The 22,741-nt window shown below is 48.9% G+C and overlaps 9 protein-coding genes and 1 non-coding gene across 10 annotated transcripts; 2 read left to right on the forward strand and 8 right to left on the reverse strand.

Annotated features, from left to right (window-relative positions):
• Positions 1-21: 21 nt before the first annotated feature.
• Positions 22-1,509, reverse strand: ASPBRDRAFT_53200 (putative proline oxidase Put1; the record flags this gene model as incomplete). The annotated part of the gene is made up of 2 exons (XM_067627026.1): positions 22-829; positions 926-1,509. The coding sequence occupies 2 exons, from the start codon at positions 1,507-1,509 to the stop codon at positions 22-24; spliced, it is 1,392 nt and encodes a 463-aa protein (XP_067482520.1).
• Positions 1,510-1,853: 344 nt separating this feature from the next.
• ASPBRDRAFT_40556 (pyrroline-5-carboxylate reductase) lies at positions 1,854-3,009 on the reverse strand. The gene has a single exon (XM_067624376.1). It carries the CDS (start codon positions 2,958-2,960, stop codon positions 1,986-1,988), a length of 975 nt encoding a protein of 324 aa, XP_067482521.1. The 5' UTR covers positions 2,961-3,009; the 3' UTR covers positions 1,854-1,985.
• Positions 3,010-3,615: 606 nt separating this feature from the next.
• ASPBRDRAFT_t83 lies at positions 3,616-3,706 on the reverse strand. The gene has a single exon. It is a non-coding gene; the product is annotated as a tRNA-Pro (tRNA).
• Positions 3,707-4,601: 895 nt separating this feature from the next.
• On the reverse strand, positions 4,602-5,771 carry ASPBRDRAFT_119976 (putative C2H2 finger domain protein (Kin17); the record flags this gene model as incomplete). Its single annotated transcript, XM_067617308.1, has 4 exons — positions 4,602-5,306; positions 5,360-5,540; positions 5,595-5,668; positions 5,718-5,771. 4 exons carry the CDS (start codon positions 5,769-5,771, stop codon positions 4,602-4,604), a joined length of 1,014 nt encoding a protein of 337 aa, XP_067482522.1.
• A 1,263-nt stretch (positions 5,772-7,034) lies between these two features.
• Positions 7,035-8,093, reverse strand: ASPBRDRAFT_148029 (uncharacterized protein). Its single transcript, XM_067619277.1, has one exon. The coding sequence runs from the start codon at positions 7,967-7,969 to the stop codon at positions 7,469-7,471; it is 501 nt and encodes a 166-aa protein (XP_067482523.1). The 5' UTR covers positions 7,970-8,093; the 3' UTR covers positions 7,035-7,468.
• A 5,788-nt stretch (positions 8,094-13,881) lies between these two features.
• ASPBRDRAFT_53205 (BTB/POZ domain-containing protein) lies at positions 13,882-14,629 on the forward strand (the record flags this gene model as incomplete). Its single annotated transcript, XM_067627027.1, has 3 exons — positions 13,882-13,949; positions 14,004-14,127; positions 14,171-14,629. 3 exons carry the CDS (start codon positions 13,882-13,884, stop codon positions 14,627-14,629), a joined length of 651 nt encoding a protein of 216 aa, XP_067482524.1.
• Positions 14,630-15,187: 558 nt separating this feature from the next.
• On the reverse strand, positions 15,188-15,556 carry ASPBRDRAFT_53206 (uncharacterized protein; the record flags this gene model as incomplete). Its single annotated transcript, XM_067627028.1, has 2 exons — positions 15,188-15,372; positions 15,442-15,556. The coding sequence occupies 2 exons, from the start codon at positions 15,554-15,556 to the stop codon at positions 15,188-15,190; spliced, it is 300 nt and encodes a 99-aa protein (XP_067482525.1).
• Positions 15,557-17,182: 1,626 nt separating this feature from the next.
• Positions 17,183-17,625, forward strand: ASPBRDRAFT_482066 (uncharacterized protein). The gene has a single exon (XM_067626041.1). The coding sequence runs from the start codon at positions 17,236-17,238 to the stop codon at positions 17,560-17,562; it is 327 nt and encodes a 108-aa protein (XP_067482526.1). The 5' UTR covers positions 17,183-17,235; the 3' UTR covers positions 17,563-17,625.
• Positions 17,626-17,689: 64 nt separating this feature from the next.
• Positions 17,690-20,211, reverse strand: ASPBRDRAFT_53207 (uncharacterized protein; the record flags this gene model as incomplete). Its single annotated transcript, XM_067627029.1, has 3 exons — positions 17,690-19,973; positions 20,031-20,106; positions 20,154-20,211. 3 exons carry the CDS (start codon positions 20,209-20,211, stop codon positions 17,690-17,692), a joined length of 2,418 nt encoding a protein of 805 aa, XP_067482527.1.
• A 229-nt stretch (positions 20,212-20,440) lies between these two features.
• On the reverse strand, positions 20,441-22,392 carry ASPBRDRAFT_482115 (uncharacterized protein). The gene is made up of 3 exons (XM_067626043.1): positions 21,167-22,392; positions 21,040-21,108; positions 20,441-20,990 (listed from the first exon to the last, which is right to left on the reverse strand). The coding sequence occupies exons 1-3, from the start codon at positions 22,287-22,289 to the stop codon at positions 20,671-20,673; spliced, it is 1,512 nt and encodes a 503-aa protein (XP_067482528.1). The 5' UTR covers positions 22,290-22,392; the 3' UTR covers positions 20,441-20,670.
• Between the last annotated feature and the right edge of the window lie 349 nt (positions 22,393-22,741).

The raw sequence follows: 22,741 nt of genomic DNA on the forward strand, positions 1-22,741 counted from the left end.
AAGATGAGGAATGTCGCTACATCACAGCTCCCCGCCCAATCTCCTCCACGCCTCTCGTCTCAGCGCCCGCGCCGTATCTCTCGTCCGTTCCATGGCCGACTGATTCTCAACCGCCCTCCGCAACAAGAAATGCAGACACTCCTCCGTCGACCCCCACGCCAAACACTTGAACACTCCCGGAGCTGCCCCATCTGTCGATCCCCCTACCATCCCTAGACTCACTTCGTCCGCCATTCCCTGCAACTGACCAACCTCCACCGGGATCAAAGGCAGTCCACTCAACGCCCGCTGGCGATACAGCGCACACGCCTTCCGCACACTCACCCCGTTATGCGACGCCACAAAAAGACGCACTTTCGGGAATGGCTGTCCGGGCTCCCCGCCCAGCGGATACTGTCTCGTAATCAGACTCTCGACGATATGATCATAGTTCCTGTCTGTATCGGCCTTAGTATCGTGAATCCGATCCCGGTGGTCATGAGCTATATACGCTCCCCTGACAAGCTTGACACCCATAGCCCATCCTTCCTTCTGCGCGAGCTGGAGATGTTCATTCAGCCTAGCCGTAGACGACTTCAAGTACGCCTGGTAGGTATTCAAAACAACAGGCGCATCCGCACGATCCACCCGGTTATACTTCCTCATCAAATCCACCGCCCACGCATCAATCGCAGGCTGGAAAATCTGCTGCTCAGCGTCAATCCACACCCGTGAACCTTGCGCCGCAACAGCATCACAAATCTCCAGCATAGCCTCCTGAATCCGTGGCGGCGGAACACGATCACCACGCGAGAGGGCCTCCACAGCCGCCGGACCAGCACCAGTAAACCTGCATAACCATTAGCCCTGAACCCAACCCTATAATCACCACCCCAAACCCACCCAAAAAAACACTCCTAAAGAAAAGAAGAGGATAAGAACATACTTAACAGCCAAATAATTCCCCCTCCCCAACATCCTCAACGTCCTCAACGTCCCCTCCCTCCACTCATCCACCGCCTTATCCAACACCTCCTGCTTCTCCTCCGCGGACTGAATGGAATCCACATCCTCCACCTTCGCAATCGACTCCCTCGCATACCCCAGAATAACCCCCTTGAAGCCTAACTCCTTCATCTCCTGCACTGTATGCCGCACCTCTCGCTCATTAACCCCCGCGCAGAAATGATCGTAAATGGTCCGGCGCAGCAGGTAATTCACCATGGGGTTTCTAGCCGGGCTGAAGAGTATGGATTGCGAGTCGACCATGTACTTTAGTGCGGAGAGACATGGTTTCAGGAGTGGGGAGGCCATTATGGAGGTGAAGAGGAGGGAGCGGAGGAAGGTGCGCGTTGGGAGGGATGATAGGGGTGCTGGAGGCACCTTGGAGGGAATGGCATGGTGGGTTGATGTTGTTGTTGTTGGGGTTGATGTTGATGTGTTGTAGTAGGCATAGGTATGTGGTCGCAGGAGGTGGTAGTAGAGAAGAGGAGTAGGCCGCTTTGGCCAGATTATAACTTTAGATCTCATATCGAGAAGTCACTGGTTAGATAGGGTTCTTCTATAGATTCTACATTGAAGTAGACTATTCCCTGTCTACTTATACTTATAACCCTCGTTCTATCAGCAACATGAGTGAGGGGTAGGGATGGATGCCAGCGCAGAGTATGTGGTCGTAGATCACGGCAGGGACGGTTTTTTGACCGATTGGTTTGAGTCCACGCGAGGGGGCTTGTGTCGCATGAATCTAGTTGCATTGTAGTAGTTGGTGTCTGATGGATGATGCACTGATTCGGTGGGTGATTCCGGTACTCGGTTAAGGTTACCGCTGCAGGATGATGGAATAGGTATATAGTAAGGAAGTATCTGGTACGGACCAATGGGTGAGGTGCATTCTTATCGAGATTAATATGTCAATGGACGGGTTCTATCAGTTTTCTATCTATGATTGAGTATCGCTATCGTCGATCTAATCTATTCGGAAACAGCCCCGAGGATAGCACCATCTACCGATCCCCCTTCAGATGCTTCGTGCCGTTGATGACTGCATCTGCGAATGTGGCTCTTGCCCCGGCTCTCTCCACCGTCATCACTCCCTGGATGGTACACCCCCTCGGCGACGAGATATTCTCCCTCAAAACCGCAGGATGCGACCCCTCCCTCAGCAACGCCGCCATCCCGGACAACATCTGAGCCGCCATCTCCAGCGCCTCAGCCCTCCTCAACCCTTCTACTACACACCCATCCAACAATCCCTCCAACGGCACCGTCATAACTCCTATCCCAGCACCGACCAGCATCGTCCCCGCATCAAACAAGTCCGCCGTTAGGAACTTGACCTTCCCAATCACCTCAAACACCCACGTCACAACCTCCACCAACTCCTCCTCCAGCGGCCTCGTCTCAGGCAGCTCAACAATCGTCATCGACTGGCGCAACCGCGCCGCAACATTCGGCATCGCCCGAACAATCTTCACACTCTTGCGATCCCCATCGCTCAGACAATCAAGTATGTCAGTGGGCGTCATCCCCGCCATAATGCTAATGACTAACTTCCCGGACAACGCTTCACCCACGCCCGGAGCGGCGAGAATCCCTTTCGCGAGAAAAGGTTTACAAGCCAGCAGGATTATGTCCGCTTCGCGCATCGCGCGCAGGTTGGAGTCGTGTGCAATGGTCACGCGGGATGCGTCTTCTGCATATTGGGTGCGGAGACGTTCCGCGGATGCGGCGGTCTTGGTGCTGATGATGAAGTGGTGGATTTTTCCGGTTTTCGTGCGTGTTGCGTCCAGTAGGCCGTTGAGAATGGCGGAGCCCATGTTGCCTTTATTCTCCGTTAGTAGGTTGTAAAACTTATAGACGGGTTGCTTGTGGTTCATTTGTGGTGCTGATGCCCGTGATGAATAAGATAGATACATACCACATCCGATAAAAGCGAGGGTTGTTTGTCTCCCCTCGGGGGAAAGCGATTGTACGGCCATCTTGGTATTCAATGGGATCTTCTCTGGCTTGTAGGTGTAGCTTTCAGTAGCAGTGTGATTTGTGTATGTCCAGAATTCTCAAAATAAGGAAATTAAAAAAATTAAAATTTGGCGGGTGAGTCAATCAATCAGCGGAGCGTATCTCCACCGGTGGAAGAAAAAGCACGGCGCCATATGCCGGGCTTCGGGGGGTGATCCCGAAGGATACGAAGATACTAAACTAACTAGATAGATATTATGGTTCACTGCGGGGGTTGGTGGGTCGGTCAGTCAGTGACAACTGACAACGCATTGGATTGAGTTCGACCCTCACGTCTTGTGTCAGATTCATATGCGGATTAGGTCACGTTGTGTTACATTCATTTTAATGGGGTGCGGAGAGGAGGATGCGGGCAGATGAGTGTGTGGACAACGGGCTTGAAGGGAGGGGGGATGCAAGCTGGTGATGATTCCTACTGAGGTTGGTCTCAAAAGTAGGAACACGACAATTCGAGCAAGCTATAAGACAAAAAATCATGGCATGTCTATATGTCAAAAAGTACTTCTTCGTCCGTCATTGACTCAACCGCCTGTCTGTCTTCCTTGCTTGGGAGAGACACAGAGTGTAGGCGGGAGCGGAGCAAAAGCAAAAAGAAAAGCAAAAAGGAAAGTACAAGGCCCGAGCCGCGGATCGAACGCGGGACCTCTCGCAGATATGCTTGGGTTTGTATCCCTAAGCGAGAATCATACCACTAGACCACCCGGGCTTGTTATGGTAAATGCCTGCAACTTTGTATTTATCAACGGTTGCACAATTCTCAAACCACCTGTAGAAGGACGAATGACTTACCACTCCTTTCAGCGGAATATCCATGGTATTTTTGGCCGGTTTTCGGGTTTGAAGGAAGGAAATGTATTATTATATCTACTGTGGGGCTAAATGATGCTTCTTGGTCGGTTTAAGGCGAGGTCAGTTTGTGGACTGTTGATCCATGGCAGTGGTGGCATAACTATATATTTGTGCCCGGGTCAAGGTAGTGGGATGTTTAGTACACTGTCACAATCGCATCAGAGCACCAAATACGCGCCAATCGAAACGAGAGAGATAGAATACTACCAGACACGGATACCCAAGTACCAGTAGAAATGCTCATGACCACCACACAGGAATCAGTGACGCTGATCATACAGTGACGGGAGGACATCCACAGAGCTACGGCAGAGAATACTACTAGTATTATTCGGGGACACCCTTACAATTTACTCAGTACAGAACTAGAAGAAACAGCGTTATATGATATGTTATTTATTATTTTTTTATGCATTCGCGGTAACGTTATTAGCAACTCTATCTAGTCACAGATCTATTGAAGGCAACCGGGGAACCCGAGGTAACCACTTAGTAGCCTAGTTATTGCACAATCACCTGACTGAAAGGATATCACAAGAACACATGCCCGAGATGCTGCCACCAACAACGACAGCGCACAGCGTGGAGGCATAGGTTCGGATTGGTATGGTAATATCCCCATGGTGTAAGTTCAAGCCCATTGGTCGACGGAAGTAACGGATTAACGTCGCCTGGGCGGAGCGGCATCGAAGCCGATGAGGGTGTGGAATATGGGTATAGCCCACAGAAGAGCATTATTGTCGAACATCAACTCAAGAAATCTTCGGGCGCTTCGCATCCGGAAACCCTGCAGAACCACGCATACGCTTCCGCTCCATGGCCTCCATCTCCTGCTTCATGATGCGCTCCTGCTCCGTCATCTTCTTAGGCTGTTCCATGACCGGTCCCTTCTTCCCTGCAAGAGTGTTCTTCTTCGCAGCCGCAGCAAAGACATTCTTCGGCTTGTTCGCACCACCGCCGAATGACAGAGACACCTTCGGCGCAGCTGGTGCTGCAGCCGGGGCTGAGGCAGGAGCAGCAGCGGGTGCAGGCGAAGCATCGGCAGTCTCTGGTGTGGCCGATGCACCGCTATCCTTCTCGGGCGATGCTTCCTTCGGTGACTCGCTCTTCGAATCGCCGTTCGTCTTCGAACCGAATCCAATGTTCAGCTTGACCTTCTCACCCTCCTTGCGCTGCAGCTTGCGAGCCTCCGGGTCCACATCTTCCTCCTCCTTCGCAGTCTGCTGAGCGCGCTTGATCTGCTCCCGGATCTGTCGCTGTTCCTGCTCCTCATCCCCCCGGTCCTGGCGTTCCTTCTTGAGCAGAGCCTCCTGTCGTCTCATGGCCTCCGGACTCCGATCGATGTACGAGACGAACAGTCCCTTCTCCGTCTCCTCGACACGGCAAATTCCCTCGCGACCCAGGTATGCAGCAAATTGCGACAGACTCTTCCACTTCGTAGCATTCATATGGATGTGCTATCTCAAGTTAGCAATGGCTTCGTTCCGCAAGGTTCACTCGGATCACTAACCTCCTTATCGGCAATGACTTGCTGGTAGAACTGGTTGATGTGTACTTTCTTCTCGCCATGACCGGTCTTTAGTAGATTGAGGAAGTTGTCAAGGAACTGTTTGCTGTAGTCTTCGATGTATTTCTTGGGGTCTTCGCCGATCAGCAGCACCTGGCGCACATGGCTTTCACTCTGGACATGACTTGAAAGAGTCAGCTTGATAGATATCGCATCTCATTCACGAGAAGAAACTCACCAGCGAAATCCGTTCTCATCGCGACACTGGCGCGAACAAGCCTGACAATACCATCTAAGTCTGCCTAAGCCTTTCTGTTGGACGTTAGTATGTTGTTTTAGATGTGGACAATAGTGAACATACAGCCTTGATCTTGTTGCTGATCGCTTTCGTGGATCCAGCTTCTGCGCGCGGCATGGTGGGCACGGACAAACACTGAATAGTCGTTTATAGAAAGCAAAGAAGAAGGATAGAAGAGAACGCTGAGACAAGGAACTGAGATGTCGAGCGGAGCGCTTTGGAATCAAGACGCGGAGCGGGTGGCGGTACCACGGAGATGACTAAGGTATTACGTGAAAGGATAACTTTCCCTTTTGGACTCCTCCGTAGATAAGCCGATAAGAAGGGGTTGAACCCAGCTACTTGAGCTCTTGAACCTTTCAATCTTGACAGGTCAATTGACCATATCCGATCACATGACAGCGGAGGCCATTAATGAACAACTTCAGAGTCAACCGACCTATTCAAAGATGAAGTTCATGAAACCACACCACTATATCTCGAGATAACTTAAATTACTTGCTAGATGGAAAAGGATCTATAAGGACAATTTGCAATAGACACCCTCAAATGTCATTACTACCTTGCTGAGAGAAAATCCAACATAGTAATCAATTCTGTAGCCAGACTGAAAAGATGAGCTGACCCAGGCGCAAACTTCCTTTCCTACCGCTTTATACACCGCCATAAGTGGCAGAGCCTCGTCGACCTCGACCAAAAAGGCTCGGTTTTTGCGGCTTTTGGAAACCATACAGTCCCCAAAAAGTTGTCTCGGATTCTGGAACATTTGGCGGTGTGGTATGGCAGTATTTTGGGACGGGTGCAACACTACTCCGGAGTAGTTGGGCTCCAGAGGTTTTATTCTACCGCTTTCTCTTCTGAGTGTACACAGGTCATTTGACTCTTTGCTAAAGGTCAAATGACGGGACTTGACAGCATATGACTAGAAGGAGTTTACAGTCAACGGAGATAAATACTGTCTATCCGACCTGCAACCACGATATGATATGACTGGTAGGGTCACGACCACGCAGAATACGGTCAACGAAGGTAACAATATTGTCTAACCGACCTGCAATCACTGAACTCGAACTCTTCAGGGGCAGCATATCGCATGCAGATCTGCAATACAAAGCAGTTCGGTTTTAGCATATACGGGGGTTTTATTGATAGAATAACATTAATCTGAGTTCCATCTCATCATCTATGCAGTGAGCTGCCGAAAAGCCCCATGCTCATAATAATCCCTGTTCTCAATAAGCGAAGGCTATGGTTGCTCAAGCTTCCGTGTGGTCTCTTTCATCCGAGAGCAAGGCTCGCTCAGTTTCAACAATTCTCCGAGTCCTGGTATTCTCTTCAAAAGGCGCGTATTTATCGATCAGATAATATGGCTGCGTCCCAAGTAAACGTGGTAAGAGGATGGGTTGAGTTAGTATGACCTGGTATCTACTATCTACTATCTACTATCTAGGGACTTGTGTGGGTCCGATCATGGGTGGTCGTATCTACTATCTATATCTGAGTTGACTGTGGAGATGTTGAGTGGGTCTTTTGGGCTTCATGGTCGGTATTCTTCTATTCTTGATTGTTTTCTAAAATTTTCTAATTGAGACTGGGCGCAATATAATTGTGATGGGTATGATTATACGAAGGATGAAGGTGCTGGTGGAGCTATATCATAACCGTGGAATCACTCGGGAAGTATAGAGTGCATTGAATCCCATTGCGCATTTTACATGAGCCCTCTGAAGTACATTCCCATTTTTACATCCAATCCCCAGCAGATACCTATATACACAAACTTTCCCCATCCATAGACCGAATCAAGCAACCCACTAAGTCATTGACAACCCCACCGCAAAACAAGCCCACGCAGCAAAATCCACGGTCCAAGTACGCACCCGATGAACCGTCAACCAACCCTCCAGATCATTCGTCGACGAACCCTTCGACTCGTCCTCCGTGATGGCGAGCACCTTGGGTGCAATGACAGGTACATAAAGCAAATGACTAGCGGCCAGCGCCGTACCGGCTACGTACCACGACAAGGATGATTGGAGTCCCGCGACGACCCCTGATCGGCGGTCCTTTAGGATGTTGTATCCGCCTCCCGCCATTGACAGGGCTAGGAGGCCTAGGACGCGGACGACGCCGCGGCGGAAGAGCACGCGGAAGTAGGATGGGAGAATTTCATTGCTGCGGGGGCGGTGGTCCGGGTGTAGAAAGACATTCAACATGAAGTCTTGGTCGAATGCGAACCAGAGGGTGCAGGTTGAGGAGACGAGTGGGGCGGCGCGGAGGAGGTTGTGGGGGTTGAGGATGAGTCCGGACGCCATTTTGATGGTATTATTTTGAAGCAATGAGGATGAATGGGTTGTAGGGAGTGTGTAGAGAGGAATTGAAAGCAAAATGAAAGAGTAAAGGTGATATTGTTCAGGAAGAGTGAGATGCGATCGGGTGGTTGTCTCCCGGGTGAGATGAGCTAACTAGTGCGTGAGGCATAGCCACACACCCCGCGCCAAAATCTTACGGTCTCACAAAGGCTGCCTCGATCAGTCACCTGTTACATCCACGTCGGTCTGCTACGAAAGTAATTCTTGGCCTTTTGGAAGCTCCCAGAGAACCAAGAGTTACCTGAGGGGTAGCGGAACCGTTTGTCATTAAGGTTCGGCAGTTCCTGATTACAGCTTCCTATCCCGCTGCAATATTCCGATACGTTGATGCCCTCGGATCTTGCCTAGCGAGGATGATTCCGTAGAGACTAGATAATTAATTGTGCGCCTCACGTATATAAGGGAGCCTCATTCGGTGATTCAGATCAAGAGATTATCATTGGAATCAAACATTATACCATTGCTTCTATATCATGGCTAGAGACTGTTCACTAGTACGAGGACTTTAAGATCGAGATGCTTCTCCTTGCTCTAATCGTACAGTAATGAGGCCCATCAGGGCCGACGAAAAACCAAGCCCATTCCCATTGCAAAGAAGATCAAGATAGTTGTGATATCCCAAAATTCACATTGGATCTTGGTACAGCCCAATAAATATCATAGGCGAAGCTCGAACAAGCATGCCGATCAAGGATGTGCAATCGAACTAATGTTTACAACGACAGTCTGCTGGGAGTCAACCTTGACTCAGAGCTTGGGTGGTGTCACTTCACTGACCTGATTAATAATCAGTGTTTGATGAACTCCAGTATATAGTCCTGATTCAAGCAGAAGCTCTGGATCGACATTCCTTGGCCAGTGTTGTCTTCTAATCGAGGCTTCGGGGGTAGATCTGGCTACTGGTACGGCCATTAGCATTGATGGTCGTTATATTCGCTGCGATCGCAGACCTTGGGACGAAATCCTCCCGTAGGTTCTGAAGGAAACACGATCCCATATTTTCAGAAGGAACGAGATTCCAGTGAGGAGAAGAGTGATGAACGAAAAAGACGTGTCTATCGACCAAGGCATATTTGCTGTCGTTTGAGAGATTGATCGTCTCCATGATGTTCTCCGACTGGTATATATTGCAGCGTAAACCAAATTTTGGATTTGGGATAGACTCTGGAAGTCAGTGAAAACCAAATTGTGGTTATAGCTTATGGAGGAGTACTAGTCATCGTTCAGTACAACCGGGGAAACCAAATTCTGGAAGGGCACACTCTGCTCACTGTCTCACAGCGTTTCCACATTGGGCATCGGCCCGTGAAGGGTCAGTCGATGGATGCTGTGCTGCGGAAAAACCACATTTGGGTGGCGTCGAATCAGAACATGTATCTTTGGTGTCAGTTGCAACTGGGGTGCCTGCGACCAGACAGTACCACCTACCTACCGTTCATAAGGAGTCCCCAGAGAAACATTCCACAACCCCTCAAAGTCTCCCCAACGTGAAATATCGACACTCTGGGCTGTCTGTTATTGACTTCAAAATGCCGAAGAAAGCACCTCGGATCCCGGACGAAACATGGAACCAACACAAAGAAGCAATCATTGCTTCATACTCAACGAATTCTTTAGACCAAACCATGAAATATATGGTGGAGGTACACGGCTTTGCGGCAAGGTATAAAGCTTACCTCCGAGCCGAACCTTCTTATTGAATTTGAGTGCTGACGCTGTCGTGTGGCTGACTATAGCAAGAACCAATATATTGCAAAGCTGAAACACTGGGGCATAGGGAAATATCATCCCGGAAGCGACTGGGCGATTATTCAGTCAAAGCAGCGAAAGCGAAAACAAGAGGGCAAAGACAGTGACATTTATATTTATGGCCGCAAATATACACGTGCACAAGTTGGGAAAGAGATCGCACGACACGTTCCTCCTGGTCGCGAGTGGTGTGGATCGGAGGATGTGATGCCAGGCTACATCACAGTCTGCACACCTCAGCCAGAGCAAACTGACCTATCGAGCATGAATCACGACTTCCTCCTTCGCAACCTTCTTTGGTACAAATTCATCCAGGAAATACAAAGCCTCAGTATGTGTCGAATCGCTATTCTTGATGTCTTTCTTCGCCCCCCTGTTCCTTTCTATCCCACTCATGCGCAGTTCATGTTTTTTTGGTGCTTCACCAGGGGTTTCCTGACTCTGTCTTCAAGAGATTGATAACATCAACAGAAACTAATGAGTTGCGTAGTCTCAGTAGGACCCCAGAGGCCTATCGCCCCATCAATCTCTGGTATCTCCGTGGATACCGTCATGAGTGCCCTTGCCCGTCAGTTCGATAGAGGTCTGCCACAACTTGAGATCCACAGATATGTCCACTACTGGGTCAGCATCGACCCTAATATGTTTCTTCCACCTGGAGACCTGTATGATGGACATTATCCGACTTCAATGCTAAGTACATTACGGGAGAGTTCTTCTTCCTCGATCCTGAAGACCTTCCTACAGCACTTCGTTTTCCTGTCCGCCAACAATCTACTCAGCGAATATGAATTTTGGAATATTATTGAGTGTATTGTTGATAAAGGCGGCGCGGATATCCTCGTATCCATCAGTCGGCTACGGTCCCCGTTAAAGGCGGTGTTCACAAGGAAGGTATTCCACATCGCTCTCCTTTCCAGAAACATATATCTTAGTCGGAAGTTATTTCAATGCGGGTTACGGCTAAAGACTGATACTCTCCCTCGGCGGCAACCTTGGGCCGAGTATCTCTGCGAAGCGGTTTGCGGTGGGAACCAAGTTATGGTCGAGTTACTTTGCAGGGCGGGGGCCTGTCCTGAAATCGAGATTTCTTCTAGGTGGGGACCTGGCTGGGGCTCAAATGTTCCGGTTCTACAAACATTGCTCGGCTTCGGCGCCGATCCAGAAAAATTCATTAGAGATCGAGATACTGGGTTCCCTTTAATCGACGCAGCGTGTAACGGTAACCTCAAGGCCGTACAACTGCTTCATAGTAAGGGTGCTCGGGTTAATCTTTACCTTGCTCGGTATTATGGGACAGCTTTGCAAGCCGCATCTTTTAAAGGCCACTTGAAGGTGGCTGAGTATCTCGTTCAACATGGAGCGGACATTAACGTTCCTTCTGTTCAACAAATCCAATTTCTAGGTCCTTCCTACATCGATGAGCAAATAGTAGCTCTTCTAACGCCGGTTCAGATTGCTGCAATGGCGGGCGATGTGAGCCTTCTCCAATACTTGCTCCAGCACGGAGCTTCTGCGATAGCTTGTCCGGCATCCGCCCATCCTAATTTCAGGCCTTATTATTCCGATATATCTCTAAGCCTCTGGAGGCATCAACAACATTATATGCATCCTGATACCTGCAGAAGAATACTGGTGCGCACTGCACTGCAATACGGAGCTGAAAATCGAAATTTGGAGATCATGACTCTTTTGCTATCAACAGGAATTTCTCCAGATTCCCGAGTTGCACCTTCTATAGATGACACGCCCTTGCAAATGGCCGCAAGATTCGGTGATGTTGAGATGTTTCGGCTGCTCAGGCGATGGGGGGCTGATATAAATGCCTCACCTGCGATTTACGATGGCCGCACTGCATTACAAGGGGCAGCTGAGAGCGGAAATTTGGAAATCCTATTGATGCTTCTGAGGGCTGGTGCACAAATAAATGCACCGGCAGCGCCAGAGAACGGAATGACTGCTTTGCAGGCCGCCTGCTCAAAAGGCCGTTCTGTTATAGTCGAGGTCTTAATCGCCGAGGGGGCGGATGTGAACGTACCTCCATCGCCTGTGGGTGGCTTGACACCTATCCAGGCAGCAGCCTCCTACGGTGACATAAGGCTTGTGGAAGGGCTGATCTCCCTAAATGCAGAGATTAACGCTCCACCAACCGAGAGGGGCATGGCCGCTCTTCTGGCCGCTGCAAAGCACAAGTCTCTGCCACTACTTGAGCTTTTAGTACAGCATGGTGCGGATGTTAACGCAACCACAGATTATGGTATTCTGTCGCCCCTTGCAATGGCAGCCCACCAAGGCTGGCTCGAAGGGATGCGGTTCCTTTTGGAATGTGGTGCCAATCCTAATAACGGTCGCCCGGACTCAAGAGCGCAAGTTAGCCTTCTGTGGCGCAGCACAGGGATGAAGGTAAGCTTTCTTGGCTGGGCTATTGAGAACAGGTTCGAGGAGATGATACAGTTATTGTTGCAATATGGCGCCAACGTCATTACACACCCCGAATTTCCAAGCCCAGTAGAACTTGCATTAGGCAAAGTATCAAGTGTGGACGTTATCGATTTGCTTCTAGCCAAAGTTCCCGGGTTTCACAAGCATCCTGGATGGGAACACGCGCTAAGCAGCCAACTAGAGTCTCCCGGCGGAATTGACATAGCTTACTGTCGGCAAATACTCGAGAGACTAAACACAATGCCGCCATCAGTTCGCCACAGAGCAATTCAAAAGGCATTGGATGCGCTGCCTTGGATCTGGATTAGGCACCCCAATCATTACCACATCAAGAAAATGGAGACCGCGATTGAGTTTCTTATAGAATCAGGCGCAGATTTAGACTCTTGCGCGGAGGACGGAAGCACTATCCTTCAGCGCGCAGCTAACTGTGGCTATGAGGAGACCTGTCTTTTTCTTATCAGTCATGGTGCCGCCATTGACATCCACCCAAGCAAGGATTATGGGACACTTCTTCAAGAGGCCATCAGGGGGCATTGTGCCAACTTAACCACTATATTACTAGAGAGAGGTGCAGACGTCAATGCCCTGCCGGCAGTGAAGGGAGGGGTCACTGCGCTCCAGGCGGCTGCCATACATGGATTGTTGAAGCTGGCTCTACAGCTTCTTGAACGTGGAGCAGATATATCTGCGCCAGCTGCGCCACAGGATGGCCGAACAGCCATCGACGGTGCTGCAGAGCATGGCCATTTTGATATGGTCACTTTGCTCCTAAATGCTTATGGGGAAAATGCAGATCTGGAGTCGATACGTCGTCAGGCAGCGGGGTATGCAGAAAAGGAAGGTCATTATGAGTTATGCGATTGGCCACTTGGGCGTTGGTCTGATTGATTTTATTATGCAGAATGGATCATCAAACTTTCGATCATTGAGGGCTTAGTCGATCAGATTATCGTTATTACCCTTCCCGATCGGGTAGGCTTTGCGTGTATGGAAACTTGACCAGTAGTTATAAGACATCGGGGCAAGCAATCAACAACTTAAATACTAGTATATCAGAAGAGCATAGTTCTATATTCAAGCTAGCTCTCTACTGGCCAGTCACTTCTATAGTGCCATCCTAGAAAGGCCTTACCGATAGTGTGATATCTATGGTACTAGCTGGGACCTAGAACCTATATCAGAATATATTATATTGTAATATATCTCTCATCTACTAAGAGATTATCTGACAACTGTATCTCTGACACGGCATGAGAACTACAATGGAATATACCTACATCATTTACCTTCTCTATAAGTTATACGCCGAATACCGTACTCCTTCATTTTCCTCATTGTGATAATCGTATAGATCATAGCAGTTGCCGATCCCATTGAGTTACAAATAAAAAGACATGATCCAGCATCCTAGATGTCCCTCCTCCACAAACACAAGAATATCATCAATAGAGCTGCAAAAGCATAATTCCGAACCCCTGGCATCAGGCATCTACTCTGCGGAATAGCCTTCATTGGTACGGAAGCCTACATCTCTTATCCGGCCACCACGCAAACATGACCCTAGAATTACCCTACTTTGTGACGTATCGATTCAAGCGATAGACCATTATAATTTATTCATTGTCTTAAACATCTAACCATCATATACCCCTTCATCAAAAATGCTCTGGTTTGCCCTGATAAACGATATGGCCTCTATCCCCAACACTCTGCTATCCTTTTTATCGATGTGAAACTATCCCGCAACCCAATCCCCTAGAACCAGCTAATAATATAAATATAGTATCCGAAATGGAATATACTCCGACGTCGAAATCAAATGCCACTCATCAACCTTCCGAGTCCACCGATGTATCATCTGTCCACAGTCAGAGTTCTTCGAAAAGGCCCTCTGTGGAGCATTCCAAGTAAGTCAATCGTATACATCAGTACACCACTAACAAGCCACAGGAAGCAAAATCAAACGTGGTAGTCATGCATGATGACCCGTCGCTTATCAAAAAGATGATAGACTATTTCTACCGTGGAGACTATGACGATCACCCCGCTACCAGCCCCAATAATGGAACTCGTCCCACTACCAAAGCGCATACTCATATAAAAATGTACAACATCGCTGATAAATACGCCATCGAACCACTCATGGTCCTCGCTAAGAAGAAGCTAAAGTACAGGCTTGCACTAGTCTGGGATAACAAGGAATTCATCCAGATCATTGAGCAGGTCTACGGACCGGATAGTCCGCAGAACTCGAAGCTGAGAGGGACGATAGCGAAGCTCGCCGTGGAACATCTTGCTACGCTTGATGAGATAACGGGGTTTCATGAGGTGCGGAATGAATATCCACTGTTTGGATACGATTTCTCGACAGCAATGATACGACGGGTTGCTTGTGTGGAAAGGAGTTGACAGTAGGTGGTCATAACAGTAACTCGAAGAGAGAAGCTTACAATTATGGATAGAATAATAACAAGCATGGATATAGAGATCATGGAGGATATTTATTCTGGAGTCCTCACATATCTTCGTGATGTGGGTACTATTTATCAGGAGAAGTTCTGCCTGGATTGCTGTGAGCTTTTCTATAATAGGACCAATTTGAGACAGCATGATACTGAGAAACATCATCGATGTACGGATTGCAAGACGTCGTTTGGGTCGTTTGCTGGGGCGAGACTGCATCGGATGAGTGTTCATGGTGGGTATTAATGATTATCAACCGGTTAACTTGTTTCCATGGTTTATGTTTCTGACATTTATTTGCGAGTCTCTTTGGTATATCATAATATAATCTCACTTCAACCCTATGAACTGGACGATAGATAGAAAATAGTTCTTCTCGATACGATATATTACCACGGTATATGCACACAAGAGTAGTACATCATAATCCCATGGTAAACTGCATAGACGAGACCCGTATCGACTCAGATATTCCCAACCCAGCATTCTCATTCAGGTCATGCATCAAGTGCAGGAGTCAGATTGACCCGCGCCATTGTTGTGACAAGGAAAAGCACATGTCTTAACAACAGTAAGTGATTTATCATCATTGCAGTGAAATAAAAAGTAGTTCCAAATGCCCGGCAATTGAATCGTATTGGCATGGCCGGATCTTCTCAGTGCGTCAGATATCGCCGCATCATTGTCACCTTTTGTTAAACACTTAGTATGCTTCGCAAGTAGATTTCACGTAAGAGGAAGGGATCCTTTTTACTCACCAACGTCATCGAGCACACCAGAGCAGTAATCCATCCCAGGGGTGCAGTACCCAGTCACAGCGGCGTTCGCGGTGGCAATGAGTGCGATAGCACTGAATACAGTGGCGAGCTTCATATTTATGGCAGGGTTTGTTGAGAGAAGTCAGAAGAAGAAGAAGAAGAAGAAGAGGCAGTATATAGGAAGTAGTCAAGCTAGCTTGGAGACTGGAGGTTGATGGATGGAGAGAAGAGAGACTTTGAGGAGGCAGGAAGGGAGCTTTTATATCTTCAGATCATCGAGAGAGTACTGCTGTTTCCTCTGAACGATGATGGCAACACAAGGATGGTTGGCTGTAGTAGCTGCACGTTGGCTTCCTGAGCCATTTCGGGCACAACTCCGTCTCTAGCAGATCGTTGTGAGACAAGATCAATCCAGTTAACACAGGTGCATGAACACACTAAGCTGTTCAGGCATAAACTACTCAATAGTTTAGCATTCCTTTTTCTGGCAATATGCCACATGACTTGGAGTTCACCCAATCAACGCTGCAAATTCTACAATGCTGCTCCAGCTGAGCAGTAACTCCGTGATCCCCTCTAGCTCACACAAATGATACTAACACTGACGTATGAGATTGAATTAGAGCCTACGGGGTTATCGGCCGTTCTCGGCCTCTCTCGAAGGGTCTTTTAGCATCGTACAACTCGTCACCTACTAGGTCCATACCCTGCATTGTCCAACGCCGGAGTAGTCCGATAGCTCCCAGCTTTGGACATTCTGATGTTTGGATAAACAGATTGCTCGATATATCCCCACCTCTTCTAGTCGCGGGGATCCACAATAGGTGATCACCCGCTTTTTTAGAGTATAAATATGCCTCATATTTGCCACAGGATATCAACTCCATACAGACGTTGCTGCTTGGTGACCCTTTGATTCATCCATAAAACCTAGCTTCTTAGATTCTTCGATCTCTCGCTGAAATCACCCACCGAATATGGCTCGGGTTCGTTGTCGAAAGACATCGGCATTATCAGCTGAATACAGGCTCACATCTAGAAAGCACTGGTGATCAGCAGCCTGAGAGGCAAACCTGGAAGATGCGGAGTTCGGTGCATTCTTTGGTTAGGCTATGTGCAACCCTGCAGCTGCAGATCGCAACCCGACCACGCATAAAGGCTTAAGCTGGACCTAAGAAATTCGCATTCTTGGTGACAGAGCAGACCCCGAGAGAGCCCGCTAGTGCCAATGAGTGTACCAGCACAAAAGGGAGAGGTTGTATGAGGCCGTGAAAATAGCGTTGAAGGGCCTATACTAGCTTTCGTTGCATCGGTGTGTGAAGATGCTCTATCCGTGTCACGGCATGTTGAATCTATGAGGCTAAAATCTGCATATAGACATATCTATCTAAGACACTCCGTCTGTCTTGTGCTTATTAGCTGTAGGAGTAGAGACTCCGCTGAAGAGGGGGTCGCCGACTGGAGGTAACGTGTCGTCTCAGCCGCAGATGCGCATGCAGCGTGCCAAGACCTGGATTTGCCTGAAGGCTAACCAGCTAACGGGGCTGAACAAAATGGGAAAAAGAAACAAAAAAGATCCATAAAAAGAAAGGTGATCTCAGATGAACTTGCGGAGTGTTTTCAGGTGAATGAGCTGGTGGCAATCGTAGTGATGGTTCCGATCTCTCTCTCCCTTTCTCTCTAGTTTTTTTTTTTTTTTTAATTTATTTTTATGTTACACCCAATAGATACCACAACTTTCCAGTACTGTTCCGTCAGGACCGAGAAATTACTCTTATATGTGTCTGGATAAACATGATTCCTACGAATATTGCATATAATCTCGCTTCCTTAGTAGAAAAGTACATACGACCACAGGGTGTGGAAAATAGGGCTTCCCGTCCGCTCAGCCGTACTCAAGCCACACGCCGGGAGGTTAGTAGTTGGGTGGGTGACCACCAGCGAATCCCTTCTGTTGTATGTATTCTTCTTTTTATTTTTGATATTTTATTTTCTACTTTGTTTTCTATCCGAATGCTTTTACTGGAGGCTCACGTCTCTTTTTGCCCAGTAGAGACTCTGACAGAGGATGTAACGTGTCGAGTCAGCCGCAGATGCCCATGTAGCGTGCCAAGATATTGATATACTTAATACTAATATCATTCTGCTCTGCACTTTAGGCTGGATCCAACTTTTAATTATGATTCTGGCCACTTATAGCCCTGAAAATAAAGGAACATGAGATAAAATAAGATAACAAAATAGAAGATTACTTCCGATCTCGCCCCCCTTCCTCAGCAGCAGCAGCAGCAGCAGGCACATCCAACAACGGAATCGTCCCATCGTCCTTCTGCCCCGGCAAAGTGGCCTTCCGCACACCCACCTGCTTAATCCAGATCTTAGTCGACGCAAGAACAGACACCTGATCCGGATGAAGCTTATTCCCAAGTATCCTACCCGGCGAGGTCCGAGCAAGATAAGCCCGCATCTGGCCTAGTCCCGTACGGCGTAGAACAAGAAGACAGATGCTGAAGCCCGCGAGTGCGATAGACAAAGCAAGTACTATAAATGCCGGAATGGCATAGGGGATGTGATACTTGATGTTCCGCGACCACAGTGTTACCGGTACGCTGACCCCTTCTGCATCTCGCTTTGACATCCTTTTACTGTCCTTATTCTTGGGGGCTTGGCTGGGAGCATTATGCCAGCCTCGCGTCCCGACAACGGTATTGGCTGTCATGTCGGTCCATATCAGTCCGAGCATCTGTTCGACGCCGCTGGTGGAGGAGGATAGTTCGAACCAGCGGTTGTATAAAGCCAAATCGCCGGATCCCGTGTATCGAGAGGTGGCGTCGTTGAGGGTTGAGATGTCGAAGAGTGAGAGGAGTCGCTCGGTGTAGAAGAGGTTTCCCGGCATGCTTGGCTCGCCGGCTAACGTGTCAGATGTGAGGAAGTCTGTGTAGCCGGGGAGCCAGAGGTAGTCTCTTTGCAGGGCGGAGATGTCATCGCGAGAGCCGACTTCGGGTGAGACAAGACCCCATAGCGGTCGTACGTTTTGAATGGTGTGGTTCTTTAGTTGCTCGACTCCCCAAAGTGGTACCTCGGAGGGGTCTTTGTACTTCTTTTCGTTGATGCTCTGGATGACTAGTTGATTTAGTCCTCCGGTACCATTGAAGCGGAAAGTAACCTCTCGAATAGCGGCTTTAGTGGCTGCTGCGCAGGAGTAGAGTGGTGTGCTCCAGGAGCTGTTTGTATCAGGAATCAGCGGGTCACCGTCGATTCTTCGCGGAGCAGCGAAGACAGTACCGCAGGCCACGCCGACGGATGACATGTTGGATAGGGCCTGGACGGAAGGGTAATGACAGGCTTCACTACCAATGGCGTAGACATCATATGTGCTGAGGTTCATCGGGTTCTTGGGCTGTCCGGACGAATAGTTGCTTGTCAGGCTAAAGCCGTCTGGAAGGTCGAGAAAACTAGCGTACGCGGAATCCGTCTGGACAGTCACTGGTTTGACGAATATATTGGAGATGTTCATCAGACTGAACCTTTGCCCAATCTCTGAGTGCATATACGCGAATGGTGCCCTGCCATCTGACCCGTTGGTTGTCACGTTGAAGTACTGCATTACCAGCATATTGTGCCGCCATGCAGCATTGTAGGCTCGCTCGTACAGTGCAACGTTCCCCTGGAAATTGAGAGCATCGATATCGTACCTTTCATGAGATAGGTTGACGAAGCCACCGCGGTCCACTAGAGCTAGGTTCCGAAGACCGGTGTTGTAGGCCTCGTTGGTAGTGTAGTCGCTATATTGTGCTTGAGGATCGTAGTCGTAGTCCACTGTCAGATTGGTGTCTACACAACGGCATTCAGGCTCGATGAACAGGATATCTTCTGTCCATTCAGCACCCATGGGCAAAGTCGCAGGGACGGTATGATTACGAAAACCGATGCGTCCAGCTTTGCTATCCACGATCAAGCCTTCCACAGCTAAAAGGTCTTCATCCAGGATTAATTGGGAAATTTGTCGATAGTAGCCCTGAGAAAATACGCTTCCTGTAGCGCCTGGTACGATCTGGGTTGATGAACGGAACGATCGCCACTGGATATCAAACACGCTGGAGACTGTCGCTGACACGTTTCCGCTCGCAAACAGACTGACACTGCTAGGCCAAATGGAATAGGCTTCAGTGGTGTCATTCATGTCGGCGAAATTTGGTGGTGCGCCGGGACAGCCCTCTGGAGTGTTGGGATTTTCGTCTGCATAGCATATGCGAAGTGACTTATATCCATCTCTGCTAGGGGTTGCCTTTCCGAAGGCTGATGTATCGGGGGCATAGTGGAAGAGCACGTCTGTTAGGCCGTCTTCGGGACCGATTATGTCGTAGAGACCCAGGGGGGTGACGATTCCGGTTATTGATACAAGCACAGCTGCGATCAACTGAAGCCAGGAATAGGTGAGGATTCGCTTGCTGACGCCTGTGCTCGCGACGGTATCTGAATCGAGGATTGTAGGCCAATATGAAGAGTGAAGCAGCCGGCTAACAACTGACCTACAACATTATCAGTGGCTCTTCGATTATGAAACAAGTCTGTGAGGAAGTCGATACCAGGAGACGATCGAATTTTCGGCGGGCAGATGGCCAATAAGTAAGAGACATATCACTGTTGGAATAAAGAGACGGACTTGGAGCAGTCAGCCTATGTTAAATCTTCAGAAGTGAGTCACCAACCTAGAAACACGCCAGCAGCAATGATGCCAGAAACATAGCCCACTGTGAGTTCCGCCATAGTTCAGGGATTGTTGTAGTACTCCCCACGTGCGCTGACCAAGTTGCAGTATATTGTGATGCCCTGACGGTTACTATCACAGGCTCCCTGCTTGGGAGAAATCCCCTATTCATCCATAAAGCTAGAATTTTCAGCTCAAGTCTATATATCTGTCATGCCAAGACGAGGCCATTCCGATCTCTTCTGATCGGCGCAAATACGAGGCCGGTGAGCCGTGTGTGGAAAGGCCATCGGACCAATAAAAAGCAAATCTTAGTTTCGATTTGAAGGCAAAGAGGCTAAAGTGATGATCGCGCGACCAAGCGAGAGCATAAAAGTGACGGAGTCACTAATTTAGACGTTTCGGAATTCCTTTGACCCCTCCATACGAGCCACATCACGAACCCTTTTCGACTTTATCTTCGTATATAGGCAGGCATGTGCTGATCCTCATTCCAGCGAGGGTCAGCTCGATCAATCTTAATATATATCACGAGGACACCATATATGAGGCTCTGTAATGAGATGCCACCCCCATCCTTGGATCGAAAGGACGGAAGGGAGTGCTCCACTAGGGCTGGCCCTGTTGTCCCTTGAAGGCTGGCCAGTGGGCATAGACCAGGTATGTTGCTTTAAACAGTGGAAAAATAACGACATCCCGTGTCTCAGATACTGACTCACTTGTATCAATCCATAATATGGAAAGGCTAGTCTTCTTGTAAGGCTTGTGATGCTCATGCTCTTTCGGAACATAGTCGCCACGCGGTGATCACAGGCGTGATTCATCCTATATCCAGTATCTATACCGTAATTAGCCCATTTTTCGAACGGAATAGTCATAGCTCTCACCTTTCTGCAGACTCCAGAGGCCAACAATTGCCGTCTTTATATGTGCCAATTCAGCACGCATGTCTTCGACTAACACGCAAAAAGGTTAGTCGAAGCCCCATAGCTCCACCAGAAACACCCCACTTACTCCGATCTGTCACATGCGCCATCTCCGACGGCTGCGGCGCCTCTTCCGGTGGAATATGGAGAACCAATGCCTTTGCATAGCTACAAGCAGCAGCAATAGCACGGGGCTTCCACGCCTCATACCTATGCGAATCCGCATAGCCAGCGACACCCTTAACAACCAAACACGGCAAAGAATGCATAGCTCCCGCTGATCCAAGGTCCAAACACAATATTGATCCCCCGTACTCACTATTTATCCTATCCCGAACTGCACCGTTGGCAACCAAACTATTCCCCGAAGCAATCGTACCCAAATGCACAACTGGCATATCATTACCCCTCTGCCTCCTAAACACTTCGCCGTCAATACCACACGCATCACAGCCAGTAGATCCCGGAATATCGCGATGGACATAATCCGAGAGAAACATTCTGTCCCGCAGCCCAGCAGGATACACATACTCCTCCCCTAGCGACCTCAACACCTCCGCCATGGGATTTCCCCCATCACCCGCATTCTTCCTTCTCATGAGACATCCGAGCAGCGTAACATACGCCAACAACTTCTCCGGCGGCGCATTCACATGTCCGCGATGGATATACTCACCGTCTCCTCCTACCTTGCCATAATCGTATTGCACAACACCCCCATACCCACCCCCCGGAACACTAACCACCACATCTCCCAAGCGAACATCCCTCCCACCGGGAACACCACCCCCGATACCAACAAGCAACCCATATCTCACCGACCGAAACGTCCGACACAGATTCTCCGCTACTGCTGCGGCAGCGGCCGTCCCCATTCGACCTGCAGGAAGACAGACCATCACGACGTTATGTTCGCCTATCCTGCCGAGGAGGTAGGCATTCTTGTCTTCGAGGGGTTGATGTCGCGGTATGCCGTGGATTTCGTCCAGGATGGCGATTGCGACGTCGTATTCTTCCCGGAGCGCGCAGATCCAGGCGAGAGTGTAGGAGGTGTTGGGGTGGGGGGAGGGGGGCATTTTGATACCAATATATAATTTTTTTGGGTGAGTGAGCTGTAGTATTAGTGAGGATTGGAAGAAGGGACGGGAAGGGGGATATGGTAGGTGAGTGTTGGGTTGGAGTTGTTGGGCGGTTTGTTGTAAGGCTGTCATTTTAATTCAGGTGTATAGCCACCGCAAGGCTGAGGATTACTTTGTCGTGATTGACTGCGGTGTAGTGGATAGGCGTCTGTGTTAGCTGGGCGCGTATATCCATCCAAGCTATGCTGTGTTTCATGTCTTCTGTTTCATTAGTGGGTGCCTGGCGCTAAACAATGTGTCGGCGGCGGATAGTGTAGAAACTTCGCAAGAGAACGAAGTTAAATATAGACATGTTTGGGTAGATGGGAGAAATTGACTGTACGACGAACTGCAATAGTTGACTTTTGGAGGAAGGTATTATGGAGTATTTCGGTTGTTGCTGGTGGTTGGATAAACAGTAGTGCCGCCTGAACTGCGTGGTTAGCGCCGAAGATCCTATTATCTCTAGTGAGAAGTGGTAAGGGAAGTTGATTGTTTCTTAGGTTCCGTGATCTGAGATGCATGGACTTCCTGGAGATTTCACG

The sequence above is a fragment of the Aspergillus brasiliensis genome (genome assembly GCF_001889945.1).
Source record: "Aspergillus brasiliensis CBS 101740 unplaced genomic scaffold ASPBRscaffold_3, whole genome shotgun sequence".
In the NCBI taxonomy this organism is placed as follows: Eukaryota; Fungi; Ascomycota; class Eurotiomycetes; order Eurotiales; family Aspergillaceae; genus Aspergillus; species Aspergillus brasiliensis.